The sequence below is a fragment of the Syngnathus typhle genome, linkage group LG12 (assembly GCF_033458585.1).
Source record: "Syngnathus typhle isolate RoL2023-S1 ecotype Sweden linkage group LG12, RoL_Styp_1.0, whole genome shotgun sequence".
In the NCBI taxonomy this organism is placed as follows: Eukaryota; Metazoa; Chordata; class Actinopteri; order Syngnathiformes; family Syngnathidae; genus Syngnathus; species Syngnathus typhle.
The window spans coordinates 11,322,573-11,337,467 of NC_083749.1; the positions used below are offsets into that span (position 1 = coordinate 11,322,573).

Below are 14,895 nucleotides of genomic sequence, written 5' to 3' on the forward strand. Positions count from 1 at the left end.
TTTTAAATTGATTCCCCCAAAGATGTTTAAAGGTTTTGTGCTACACTATACAGAATTCAACTAACCACTGCTTGAATGTTGTGTGTTAAAAAAGCCTGTTCATCCTCAAACAGATAATAATCAACATAAATGAATTTGTAATAAAACTAGGTAGTATAAATTATTACTGACATACCGTAATTTTCGGACTATAAGTCGCACCAGCCATAAAATGCCCAAAAATGTGAAAAAAAACATATATAAGTCGCTCCGGAGTATAAGTCGCATTTTGGGGGGCAATTTATTCGACAAAATCCAACACCAAGAACAGACATGAACGAGCAACAACAGGCTAAACGATACGGTATGCTAACGTGACAAACACAAACGAGGAGCTGAGAACAGGCCTGACGTAACATTCAGTTATTTAAAAAAAACTATTACATAAATAACACGTTTATAAAACCATCTGTGTCACTCCAAATCATTAAATCCATCGATCGTCCTTTGTCAACAATGCCGTGTGCCGCGCCGCAGTTCAAATTATTCCACAGGCCCATAAAAGGATATATAAACTATATTTTAAATAACTATCACATAAACAATATTATCAAACCATTTGTGTCACTCCAAATCATTAAATCCATCGATCAAATTTGTCGTCCTTTATGTCATCCTGGTGACAGAGGACATGTCCAGAAGATATGGCGCTTTAAAGTCTTAATTACTTTATTTGATTTTTTTCTCTCTATTTTTCATGTTTTGAATATGTTCAAGATAAAGATATCAAAGCATGTGAAGTGATCAACTATACTAAAAATAACATGTGAAGTGGTCAACTATACTTGTAAGTAAGTGATGTGTTAATGATCAAGTAAAAATTTGTGAAAAAAAACATATAAGTCGCTCCTGAGTATAAGTCCCCCCCCCACGCAAACTATGAAAAAAAACGAGACTTATAGTCCGAAAATTACGGTAATTGAGCATTTAACACAGAACCACGCCTTGTAGTGTGTCTCAAAGTATATATAATATATTTGCTACAATCCGTCCGTCCATCCATTTTCAACACTGCTTCTAAAAATTACCAATTTAAATCAGACTGCTGAATCCTCACTTGAGCCTCAGCTGAGCTTTAAACTCGTTGCACTTATCAAATATTGTGATAACACCCCGTCATTCTATACAGTAAAGACAGATATGACAGTGAAATTTCATAGTACAAATTGAACAGGTCAGATTGAACCAATTTTACATGCTAGAGATAAGTTAGGCGTATTTATGTGGAAAACCACTTTACATCCGTTTAGTACTTGACGCTTTGCTTGCATATACAGTGGGGAGAACAAGTATTTGATACGCTGCTGATTTTTCAGATTTTCCCTCTTGCAAAGCATGTCTGTAATTTCTATCATAGGCACTCTTCAACTGTGAGTTATGGAATCTAAAACAAAAATCCAGAAAATCACATTGTATGATTTTTAAACAATTCATTTCCATTTTATTGCAGGAAATAAGTATTTGATACATCAGAAAAACAGAACTTAATATTTGGTGCAGAAACCTTTGTTTGCAATTACAAAGATCAGACATTTCCTGTAGTTCTTGACCAGGTTTGCACAGACTGCAGCAGGGATTTTGGCCCACTCCTCCATACAGATCTCCTCCAGAACCTTCAGGTTTCGGGGCTGTCGCTGGGCCACACGGACATTAAGGTCCCTCCAAAGAATCTCTATTGGATTCAGGTCTGGAGACTGGCTAGGCCACTCCCGGACCTTGAGATGTTTCCTACGGAGCCACTCCTTAGTTGGCCTGGCTGTGTGTTTTGGGTCATTGTCATGCCGGAAAATCCAGCCGCGACCCTCGGTCTTCCTCGGTCTGGGGCGCCATGCAAGATCTCACCTTGTGGGGCATCAATGATCATGAGGAACGTGTGGAATGAGCCCAGAACTACACGGCAGGACCTGGTCAATGACCTGAATAGAGCTGGGACCACAGTCTCAAAGAAAACCATCAGTAACACACTACGCTGTCAAGGATTCAAATCCTGCAGTGCACGGAAGGTGCCCTTGCTCAAGCCAACGCATGTCAAGGACCTTCTGAAGTTTGCAAATGACCATCTGTATGATCCAGAGGAGGAATGGGAGAAGGTCATGTGGTCTGATGAGACAAAACTATAACTTTTTGGTTTAAACTCCACTCGTCGTGTTTGGAGGAAGAAGAATGATGAGTACAACCCCAAGAACACCATCCCAACTATGAAGCATGGCGGTAGAAACATCATTCTTTGGGGATGCTTCTCTGCAAAGGGAACAGGATGACTGCACCGTATTCAGGGACAGATGGATGGGGCCATGTATTGAGAGATCTTGGCCAACAACCTCTTTCCCTCAGTAAGAGCATTGAAGATGGGTCGCGGCTGGGTCTTCCAGCATGACAATGACCCAAAATACACAGCCAGGGCAACTAAGGAGTGGCTTCGTAGGAAACATCTCAAGGTCCTGGAGTGGCCTAGCCAGTCTCCAAAACTGAATCCAATAAAGAATCATTGGAGGGAGCTTAAAGTCCGTGTGGCCAAGCGACAGCCCCAAAACCTGAAGGCTGTGGAGGAGATCTATATGGAGGAGTGGGCCAAAATCGCTGCTGCAGTGTGTGCAAACCTGGTCAAGAACTACAGGAAACGTCTGATCCCTGTAATTACAAACAAAGGTTTCTGCACCAAATATTAAGTTCTGTTTTTCTGATGTGTCAAATACTTATTTCCTGCAATAAAATGGAAATTCATTATTTAAAAATCATGCAATGTGATTTTCTGGATTTTTGTTTTAGAATCCATCACTCACATTTGAACCTATGATAGAGATTACAGACTGCTTGCAGACACGCAGCGTTTGACATGCTTTGCAAGTGGGAAAACCTGAAAAATCAGCAATGTATCAAATACTTGTTCTCCCCACTGTATGTGGGGATGTACATATATTGTATGTGCATTATTTGACACTGGCCCAGCACAGTATAAATTGTGTTTTTTTTTACGAGTGTGTTTGTTTAAAACTTACTTGTTTTCTGTCCCTGATGGCATCGCAGTCAAAAACAGTCGTGAATCTTTTTGTGTCAGCACCAGATCACACACTTTGCTGCTTTATTTAACTTTTGCAAGCCATGGACACATACAGTCCTGGAGAAATGTTTGTACACTTTTTGAGTTTTTGTTTTTCGGCACATTTTATTGTTTTGCTCTGAAATTAAAAAAATATTTTGCCCCACAACAGATCATCTCTAGTGTGGGATGTGATATGCAATATAATTCATAAAATATTCCTTTGATTAAAATAAATCATGAACATTTTATTAATTAACAAACTACAACACATTCAAAGGGTGTACAAACCAAATGGTACTGTGTACTGTATATAAACTCACCTCTTGCATCCCTCTGTTTCCATTCGCCAATCACACATGTACTGTTCACCTAATGTTAACTAATGACTGTTACAGTACTGATTAAAGCTTATTGCAATCTAAACTTGTAGTCTTGGGTTTTTCCTTGATAGTAATTATTGACCTAGAATAGGGGTGTCCAAACTACGGCCCGCGGGCCAGTTTTTATTGGCCCGCAGCAAATTCTGAAAACACAATTGAATATGGCCCGCACAAGAAGCTTGAGCTCACTTCTCAGTTTCAACACTAGATGGAGGCCGCCACGCAAATGAAATCAAGCGAAGAAAAACTTCTACCGCGAGTCCCCAGAAATGGCTAACAACCCCCCCCCCCCGCCACACAAATGAAATCAAGCAAAGAAAAACTTTTACAAAACTTTAACCGCGAGTCCCCAGAAATGGCTACCCCCAAACCCCCTCCCCCCGGTAAGAGAAGCGAACACGCAGCGTTTGACGTCCCATTACCGCCCCCCCCCGAAAGAGAAGCGAACACGCAGCGTTTGACGTCCCAGTAGCAGTATTACTACTATAAATACAGAAGGCAGAGCTGGAGGTGGCAGAGATGAAGATGCTGACCCTGAGGGGAAAAGCCAAAAGGAAAAGAAGAAGAAGGAGAACATGCTTCATGCACATCAGACCAGTTAAGATATAAGATTCAGGAATTTTTATTCGCCATGTTTGAGCGTCCCAAACAAGGAATTTGACTTCGGTACATCACAGCCTCTGTTCAACATTTAGGTGACTAACAACACTTAGGATGTGTGAAAAATGACAAATATTCTCAAACATCCCTTGATCTTAAACTCTGATCTTAAACTCCCAGGAGGGCAAGGAAAAACTCAAAACTCCAACTAGGGGAAATGAGAAACCTTGAGAAGAGACCACAGATGGGAGGATCCCTCTTCCGGGATGACCAGGCTGCAATGGATGCAGAGAGGACACAAAGTACAATAGTGTAGACCAGGGGTGGGCAAACTACGGCCCGCGGGCCACATCCGGCCCACGGGACCGTATAATCCGGCCCGCCAACCCTGAATAAATTGTATTGAACATTTTTTTTTGGTCATTTTGCATGCAATGACTGCGTTTCCCCAGTAGATGGGGAACCGCTCGCCTGCACATTAACTACCGGAAGCCGTGCCAGAAAGCTCGGTGCACACTCACAAGTGCGTGTACGTACTCAGTAGTACGGACATGGCGCACTCGCGCTCTATTTGTATCAGTCCCGAATTTAGAGCGTGGGCTGTGACGACAGCATTCTTGTAATTCGCGCGCTGAGCTTTCAGATACAGTTTTACGCTAAAGCCACCCACAAACCTTCCACTGGAATCCTTCTATTAAAATGAGTCGCCCAAGGAAAAGCAAGGTGGACACAGTGCTGAGTGTTTAAAAAAGAGTGGCCAATTTGGCTCGACGTACGCGACGTGACGTTCAGCCACATCAACATCAACCCGTCACAGATCGAGGTAAACGGACCAACACCTCGGATCTCTCCTAAGAATTGCCACAACAAATTTGACTCCAGACTATGATGCACTAGCAAAAAAGGGAGACCAACAACACTGTTCCCACTGAAAATGAAGGGGAGGCTCTCAAGTTTGTTGTAAAAAAAATGCATTTTGAATATGATTTGTACACAAAGCAGGGATTGAAACTAGCGACCATTCTCATTTTAAATCAATGCAGGATGCTCAAGTACATTGATGCACCACCTGTTTGCGACTAATCTTAACCTGTAAAGTTCTTAAGGCTTACTTTAAGGAAGTGTTTCCCGTTTCCTCACCTCTGTTACCAGGTGTTTGTGAGTTACAGAGTCTGCTCTGTGTATGCTTTCACCGATTCTTCAAGATGATATATTTGGTCAGAATGTTTGCCGTTTGATGTGATCTCATAAGCTAAACATCTTTCATTAATCCGACCTGCAGGCACTGAAGTGATGGAGACTGTTATTCATAATAACAGTGTCGTATTTTATGAGAATCACTGATAGCAGTTTTTTAGTGAATTTTCTTTTTTTTTTTAATGCTGTTAATAAATGCATTTGTTATCAAAAAACTTGTTTAGAATATCCATGCTATATTACCGACTAAAGGCCAAAATCTTTTATGCAATGACCTTTACAGGTCGCTTATATTACTTCACACAAACACTACGTCCATCTGCTCCTGGTTCGGCCCTCCGGTCCAAATTCAGAACCCAGTTTGGCCCGCGAGTCAAAAGTTTGCCCACCCCTGGTGTAGACAATTCAAAAAGGTTTGGAGAGCAGGATGTTATTGCACAGCAATGACTCTGAGACTCTAAGAGTGATGTGAGCGACAGCCTGGGTGAAGAAGCTGTTTCTGTGTCTGCTGGTTTTGGCGTACAGAGCTCTATAACGCCGTCCAGAGGGGAGTAGTTCAAACAGACTGCAACCTGGGTGAGAAGGGTCTGTAGAGATGTTACTTGCACGTTTCCTAGTCCTGGACAGGTACAAGTCTTGGATAGATTGGCGGTTGATTCCAATTACCGTTTTTTTCCATGTATAATGCGCTCCCATGTATAATACGCACCCTAAAAATGGCATGTCGATGCTGGAAAAAAGCCTGTACCCATGTATAATACGCACCCAAATATATTTTTTTAATTTTTTATTTTTTTTAATTTAAAGTCCCAATGATCGTCTCACACACACATCTGGGCGTGGTGAAATTTGTCCTCTGCATTTGACCCATCCCTGTGTGATTTTGATCCATCCCCTGGGGGAGAGGGGAGCAGTGAGCAGCAGCGGCACCGCGCTCGGGAATCATTTGGTGATCTAACCCCCCAATTCCAACCCTTAATGCTGAGTGCCAAGCAGGGAGGCAATGGGTCCCATTTTTATAGTCTTTGGTATGACCCGGCCGGGTTACTTAAGTCCGTAAACGTACAATCATTTCAGAAAAAAATATCATCTTTGGGAACAACCGGATGTTATTCTGCCAATCAGTATCACTGCGCATGCAGTAGCAAACTCGATAGCGAAGAAATATGTGAGACTCTCAACGGAATCAAATGGAGGCAATGGGTCCCATTTTTATAGTCTTTGGTATGGTCTTAACTAGGCTGGATGTATTTTTTTTGTTGGTGTTGATTTCTCCGACTGCCCATAAAGGCACCACCGCGATCAGTTAGGTTAAAATGAAAAGTGCGGACATGTGAAAAAGGCGTGCGGACATGTGAAAAAGGCGGCTCTGTATGGGAGAGAAGTTGAAGAGGAATAAAAACACCCTTGGAAACCAAAACTTGCCCCTCGTCGTGACTCGGAGCCGCAACAAATGTTTCAGATTTGTGTAGGGTACATTGTGACAGCAAACGAGCAAGTGATCGAGCAAGCGTCTGATACGAGAGCATTGCGTTTGTATTAGGGGTGTAAATCGCGGGTTTTGTCACGATACGATATAATATCGATATAAAGAACTACGATACGATATTTGCCGATATCTTAAAGCCTGCTGCGATTCATTCACGATATATCGCAATATAGTGCTCTACGATCGATTTTTTTTTTTTTTAATAAAAAATATAGAACAATATCCTGATTTATAACAATTCATACGCAAAATCAACAAGGTACTGCAAACTCTTTATTTATGAAATTACAAGAGTATTGTAGTATACAAATTGCTTACTTTAACACTGAACTTTGATGTCGTGTTTTTTCTTTAAATGTGCGGCGAGATTTGTGCTCCCTGAATATTTGATCACCGCATGGCAGGATTTACAAACTGCACGTGTCTTGTCCGTTGAGCCATCTTTTCTTTGGAATCCAAAGTGCTTCCAAACGAATGACTTGAAGCCTAAAGGGGAGCAAATTTCCTCGTCTTTTTGGACACTAGCCATAGCACCAGCCCAGGAGCCGCGTATTAGTTGTCGACTCCCCTTTCACGTGCCTGCTCTGCTCACAACACAACAACGCCGCGCACCCGGAAAGAGGAAGCAAGCAACAATGAACTGTATTTCAAAATAAAGTCGCGTCTAATGTCCGAGGTCAAACACGGCGATATAAATCGATGTTTACCTTTAGCATCGATGCCAATAAATCGTAGAGCATAATATCGATTAATCGATGTGTATCGATGTATCGTTACACCCCTAGTTCGTATGGAGCGTGTTTGAAGTGAACAGCAGAGACGAAAGGAACAAGGCAAAGTGTTGTGAAAAAAAATATTACCTGTAATACGCATTTTGTTATTTGCTGATTGTATTAAACTATCACATTCATTGTCAGTCAAGAAGAGAAGAGGACTATTCGCATCGGATCCATAGTGCGCATGCGCAGTGACACTGCCTCCGTATGACGTCCAGTCCGCGATGGAGATTAAAAAACAAACAATATTTGACAATAACACAGGTTTCTGTTTCTGTCTTTGGTAATGTCACCCTGTCTTTTTGTTCCACGTCTTTGTCGGTCAGTCCTGTTGTTGGTTTTGTTAGAGAGTTATGTTAGTTTACCAAGTCTGTGTTTTGAGTTCCTCCAATGAACCCTGGTCCAAGCTGCACTTGGTCGCCCTGCTCCTTTCCACACTCCATTCGTGACAAGATTTTCTTCAAAAAAAGAAATTTAAAAGAAAATTGTACCCATGTATAATGCGCACCCCAGATTTTAGGACAATAAATTAGTTAAATTTTGCGCATGATACATGGAAAAAAACGGTAAATTCCAAATGTAAATGATTTAAGATTGTTGAAAAAAAAAAACACCTTGGAAATCCAAAGACACCTCCATGACAACAGGATGCATTGCAAACACTTTATTACACAAATAACATTGTTACTAAAATAGTACCTTTGCAGCAAAACCAGTGTTACAATAAATATCAGTTCACATGTGACTGCAACATCCTATATCCATGGCATGCTTTTAATACATTAATCATTCAAATGAAGCAAACAGACATGTATTTGGTGGACGGAAATGTATCTACCAAGTAGAACACACAGGGAAAACGTTTTCGCTTGCTTGTTTAGTTTGAGCAAATTTGTTGTTTATTTTCAAACTTAAACAAATTTAGAAGTAGGTCAGTTTAATCCAAAATTATTTACTTTCATTGCATGTTTATTCTTAGCACATTGTCCGTGTTTTTACATCCAAATGAAACCAAATGCACTATTGATTACTGAGTAAGTATGGCCTTCAATTTTGGCTAGCCAAGAATTCAGCGTATACTAGGGGTGTAACGATTGATCGATACACATCGATTAATCGATATAATGCTCTACGATTTATTGGCATCGATGCTAAACGTAAACATCGATTTATATCGCCGTGTTTGACCTCGGACATTAGACGCGACTTTATTTTGAAATCCAGTTCATTGTTGCTTGCTTCCTCTTTCCGGGAGCAGTGCGCGCGGCGTTGCTGTGTCGTGAGCAGAGCAGGCACGTGAAAGGGGAGTCGACAACTAGTACGCGGCTCCTGGGCTGGTGCTATGGCTAGTGTCCAAAAAGACGAGGAAATTTGCTCCCCTTCAGGCTTCAAGTCATTCGTTTGGAAGCACTTTGGATTCCAAAGAAAAGATGTCTCAACGGACAAGACACGTGCAGTTTGTAAATCCTGCCATGCGGGAATCAAATATTCAGGGACCACAAATCTCTATATTTATAGTTAAAGAAAAAACACAACATCAAAGTTCAGTGTTAAAATAAGCACTTTGTATCCTACAATACTCTTGTAATTTCCTAAATAAAGAGTTTGCAGTACCTTGTTGATTTTGCGTATGAATTGTTATAAATCAGGATATTGTTCTATATTTCTTATTTAAAAAAAAATATATATATCGATCATAGAGCACTATATCGTGATATATCGTGAATGAATCGCAGCAGGCTTTAAGATATCGGCAAATATCGTATTGTAGTTCTTTGTATTGATATGATATTGTATTGTGACAAAACCAGCGATTTACACCCCTAGCGTATACCCCACCTCTCACCCAACGTCAGCTGGGATAGGCTTCACCTCACTCATGCCCTCAGTGATAAGTGGTATAGAAAATGGACTGATGGACTATTGAGTAAATAATTTAAATGAGTGTAACATAATCCTGGACACAGTGCTATGGATGAGGCAGTTCACCAGAGTCTGATCGACCAATTACATTCCCACAAAACAAAACATTTATGAGTAAATGTGTCATTTTTCCTCTGACTTTAAGGAAGAAAAAACAGTAAAGGAGTACAAGCTATAGCAGCAGCAATTTTTCTCTTATAGTACATTTTGTAATGGCATATGATGACAAAAGGCAAAATATGAAAAGGCACACAATTGCAATCGAAATGTGACTGACTCAAGCCGCGGATGTAAGTTGAATAGAAATATAATAATGTATGGAATTATGCACAAAGATATTTATCGTTGGAAGGATGTACCTTTACTGTTAAATCTTGCATTCAATTAAAAATATTAAATCTTCTAAATCCAAACATCTTTGTATGCAATCCAAAATCTCATGAAAAGCTTACAGGTCTAACAACACAAATTGTAGAACGTTAAGTCAAAGCTCATGAGCAATTGGGAGAAAAAAAAGGTAACTGTTATTACCAAGCATATGTTTTTTGTTGTCCTATCCTCATCTTTATGGAGCAAGCACAACAAGCAGCATAAACACTTGTGCCATCTAAACAACACTTAGTCTGGACCAGTGCTTCTCAAATAGTGGGGGCGCGGTGCTATTCCTGGGGGGGCGCGTGTGACCCTGGGGAACAGGCTTTTTTTTGGCAGTACTAGAATAAAGTGTAATTGCGCGTTTACTACAGCAGGGGGCAGTGGCGCTCTCATTGTTACTTCTGTCACGTTTGCGACAGTGCAACATTTTACGACTTACAAGACAAGTTAGGATAGTCACGGTGGGGAGGGGGGGCGCGAATAGATTTCTTCTTGCTAGGGGGGGGGCGTAACAGAAAATAATTGAGAAGCACTGGTCTGGACATATAAAACAAACAAAAAAGACAAACTACAATCTGGACATTTTGGAACTTATAATAATGAATACCCATGATATAAATGAAGTAATATGACAGAGCCATGTAGTTTTGTTTTCCCCAACTGTGATCATATTTACCATCCAGATGTTTACATGCTCATCCTGGTTGTAATGCTGCTATAAAATGTCGAATGTGTCTAATAATTCAATGTGAAAAACGCTTGGTGGACTAAAGTACAAAAATTTAATTCAATGAAACTCTAGGAAATAATTTCACTGTAATTTGTTCAAGTTGAGAATCCTAATTTACTGTAAAAACACGGACATGTTAAATTAAGATAAAATAAATTGATTTAAGTTGTAGTAAATATTTTATGTACAACTCATACTTAAACATATAAACAGTTATGATGATGAATGACATGACATACACCTGGCATTATAAGCAGAAGGTTGTGGTGCTGTCCAAACTTCCTAAGAGGAGGATGGAGGCGGTGGGGGACGAGCCATGTACTCTTCATTCTCAGACTCACTGCTCTCGCCGTTCCTTTCCTGGTCGCTGCCTTCAGTGCTGAGTTGGTCAAAGCCCTGTCGACTGTAACCCTTATGGGAGGCAAAGAAGTTTCCAAGGTTCAGGCTGCCGACTGCTTTACCTGACCGGGGGGGGGGGAGGGATACACCACAAATAATATGACATGTAGAGCATATTGATACTTAATAACACCTTATAAATTGGAGCAACAACTCTGCCTTTAAAACATATAAATCATTCCATAAAAAAAGGAAAAAAGTTGCATCATTTTAGTAATACTGAATTTCTCTTTGCACAAATGCCTCTCTCTAAGAATATTAGTCCCAATTGAGCTGCCAATATTGAAAGGTGGCTGGGTTGGTTGGTTCATCAGAAAGCATGGAATATGCCTGTATGAGCCATCTGGGCCTCTTGAATCGTTTTTGGGTTGATGTGGTTTACCTCCACGCCACTAGAGGGACTCTCTCGTATTAATTACTTGGGAAGCCTATAAAACCCGGGGTGAATTAGGACACGGGCGCGGTTGAAAGGCGTAAACAGTTTTCCATTGTGCCTAAATGCCAGAAAGGTACGAGATTGTTCTGATCACCGTTGTGTTAAGAGTTATTTACAGTGTCAAGGAAAAGGAAAATAAATCTGCAAATATCTTTTTAATCAGCAACAGAACTCTCCGCCTGCTTATTTACGTATTTTAAGTGCAAAGGCTCACGTCCTAACATTCACCCATCAGCCCCCGGAAGCGACTATACAGGGTTAGTCACTTCAATGCCCAAAATATACACAACTGATTCCTCTCAAACTGATTAGAAGGGCTGCACATCTACCAAGAAACAACACATTCAATTTTGATTTTCATTAAAAGGTGTGGACACAATCACTTGATTTCACATGTCACTATTAACATCCACTTGAAGCACGGCCCTGTAAGCCAGGTGGCTACCAGATTCAGTAGATATTGCTACAGTTACTGCGCGGCTGGAAAATGTATGAATCACATCAAACAGCTTTGTCAAGGATTTTAAGTCCAATACAAAAAAAAACAAGTGGAGAACGTGAAAAAAAAATACAGTGAATAAGCTGTGGGTTCTGCACATAACGGCATATAGGTTAAAAATGAGAGGGTGACACTGCTTCGCGGATTTTCACCTATTGCGGTTGGTCTTGGAACCAATTATCCACGATAAACGAGGGATTACTGTATATTGGATTTTACCCATATGGCCTGGGCTTTATGTTCTCCTCTCGTAATATTTTGAAATTACTTCACCGAAGTAATTTGAATATGAAGACGGAAGAGCCTAGCTGGATTACATCCAATATGGCAGTAGATGTAGCAGACAAAATGGAAGTGAGAACATTTCGCTTTGGAGCTGTTTTTCTGCAAAGGGGACAAGGTGTGTTAAGCAAAGCATTGATCCCAGTCAATGTGATGCTTTGAGCCAAAACGTCCTTCATCAATGAAAGTGTTGAAGATGAAATGTTGCTGGGTCTTCCAAGATTCCAAACACAACGCTCGGGCAATGAAGTTGGGGCAGTAAGAAGAATTTCAAAGACCTGCAATGGCCGCGGCAGTTTCTAAACTTCAACCCGAGAAAATCTGCAGAGGGAATTGCACAGCAACTGCATAAGAGATCTGCATGGAGGAATGGGCCAAAATACCAAACAGCGTGTCGATCTGGTGATTATCGAAAGTAAATTCTGTAATTGCCCAAAAGTTACTCAAAAGCATGAAATTGAACTTCTGTTAGAGACTTATTTCACTCCATAATTTACAAATAGATTCTTTTCATGTCTCTCACAGTTGAAGGGTACCTATGATGAAAATGACAGAACTCGCTCATCATTTTAAGTGGGAAAACATGAACACTAAATTGACTCACTCAATTGTATATAAATATATATACGTCAAAGGTTTTTCATAATAATATTTGATGTTCATGTTTTAATTTTTGTCTCTTTCAATGTGCCTCAGCTGGGTGGTAATGTGGCGCCCTAGTTCTCTTTATTTACAGGCCATCACAGATGAGAAATAACTTACCACTGATTTTTCCCAAAATCCCTCCAACAGCACCGGGCTCTGTTTTCACCTCATACCGGTCTGCAGATAGATCAAAGTTAAGAGTGAGTGAAAGAAGCAATCTAGCAAAGCAGGTAGTGTGCACTGCAGAAACAACATGCATGACAATCCAATCTATCTGTCATTATGGCCACTAGTTTACTTTGCTTAAAAAAAAGAAAAAAAACACACTGAACATGAAACCCCTTTAACAGAGATAACCACAGCGACATAATTCCCTTCCTGTCATACTTACTGTTTTTCCTCCAGCAGATGAAGACTCCTACAGTGATAACAAGCAGAAGAGGGATGAGCAAGAGCACCATGATGGCCACTGGTAGGAAACCATGCTCTTTCTTTGGATGTGGAACAGTCTTTTTCTTCTCATTTTCTACTGGCTTAAGATGTTGAGCCACATATGGCTTCTGTTTAACTGCTGCTGTCTTTGAGATGTTCTGCTCTGGAGTCACCTTGGTTTGGATAAATGTCTCCATTTCTACACAGAAAACAATGAAAGTAAGAAGTGTCGTTCACGAAGAAAACTAATGAGATTTTTATTTGTTCTATTTATTTTTTAAGCCACACGTCTATGATGTCTGTTTTATATTTACTTGAGTAGTCTTTTTAAGACACTGAAATTAGTTTGATGAACTGAAATGTTTAACCCAAATAAATATGCAAAAGAAAATCCAAAATCAGGAAGGGGGACAATGTTGTATGTATATATACAGAGTGGCTTGCAAGAGTTTTCAGACTTTTTTTTCTCCACATTTGGTCACATTTCAGTCACAAACAAATGTATTTTATTGGTGTCTGGGGTAGCAGGCAAAGTGTGGGATTTCTCATTTTGGCACACGAAGTAGTGCATAATTTGGAAGTGCTTGGAAAATAGGACATTAAACTATCCATTTTTGATATCACTTTTTCTGTTTAGGGTCACCAGGGAGCTAAGTCTATCCCAAATGGTTTTAGGCAAAAGGAAGATGTCAAGTGGCGCAGCAAATGGTTGGAGCGGCAACCACTGAAATTTTAAGAAATCCCAATGACCCTGATGAATGATGGGAGCTGCCTTAACTTTTTGTTTTAAGATGTTTACTGTCTAAGATAAAAAATATATACCGTTTTCTTCCGTGTATAATGCGCCCCCATGTATAATACGCACCCTAAAAATGGCATGTTGATGCTGGAAAAAAGCCTGTACCCATGTATAATACGCACCCAATTTTTTAAATTTTTTTATTTTATTTTATTTTTATTTTTTTAAGTCAAAATGATCGTCACACACGCAGGGAGGCAATGGGTCCCATTTTTATAGTCTTTGGTATGGTCTTAACTAGGCTGGATGTATTTTTTTTGTTGGCGTTGATTTCTCCGACTGCCCGTGAAGGCACCACCGCGATCCGTGCGCACATGTGAAAAAGGCGTGCGGACGTGAAAAAGGCGGCTCTGTATGGGAGAGACGTTGAAGAGGAATAAAAACACCCATGGAAACCAAAACTTGCCCCTCATCGTGACTCGGAGCCGCAACAAATGTTTCGGATTTGTGTAGGGTACATTGTGACAGCAAACGAGCAGGTGATCGAGCAAGCGTCTGATACGAGAGCATTGCGGTCGTATGGAGCGTGTTTGAAGTGAACAGCAGAGACGAAAGGAACAAGGCAAAGTGTTGTGAAATAAAATATTACCTGTAATACGCATTTTGTTATTTGCTGAATTTATTAAACTATCACATTCATCGCTCATTAGTAAATAGCTGACGTGTCTTGCGCATCCGTTCTGCGCAGCTGACCCATAGTGCGCATGCGCAGTTATACTGCCTTAAAATGACGTCCGGTCCGCGATGGAGATTAAAAAACAAACAATATTTGACAATAACACACCAAGGATTGCACCTTCGCATCAAACGATGTGTCGTCAATTATGAATTTTACTGACTAAGTGTGTTGG

At 40.4% G+C, this 14,895-nt stretch overlaps 2 protein-coding genes across 6 annotated transcripts in view; one reads left to right on the forward strand and one right to left on the reverse strand.

The window, feature by feature from the left end:
- Nucleotides 1-3,505, forward strand: part of macir (macrophage immunometabolism regulator) — a 6,430-nt gene extending 2,925 nt beyond the window's left edge. Inside the window, exon 2 of the mRNA XM_061293156.1 lies at nt 1-3,505. This exon is cut by the window's left edge and continues 1,134 nt beyond it. The gene's annotated coding sequence lies outside the window, so the exon portion shown is untranslated.
- A 4,668-nt stretch (nt 3,506-8,173) lies between these two features.
- pam (peptidylglycine alpha-amidating monooxygenase) overlaps nt 8,174-14,895 on the reverse strand; it is a 112,770-nt gene continuing 106,048 nt past the window's right edge. For 4 of the 5 annotated variants that reach the window (XM_061293148.1, XM_061293149.1, XM_061293145.1 and 1 more), the window contains 3 exons: nt 13,205-13,444; nt 12,931-12,990; nt 8,174-11,013 (listed from right to left, as the gene is read on the reverse strand). In XM_061293148.1, the coding sequence (XP_061149132.1) occupies nt 10,835-11,013; nt 12,931-12,990; nt 13,205-13,444 (479 nt within the window). In that variant the 3' untranslated portion in view covers nt 8,174-10,834. Of the gene's footprint in view, nt 11,014-11,050; nt 12,490-12,930; nt 12,991-13,204; nt 13,445-14,895 lie in introns of those variants that run through there. The other variant, XM_061293147.1, reaches the window with a different exon arrangement.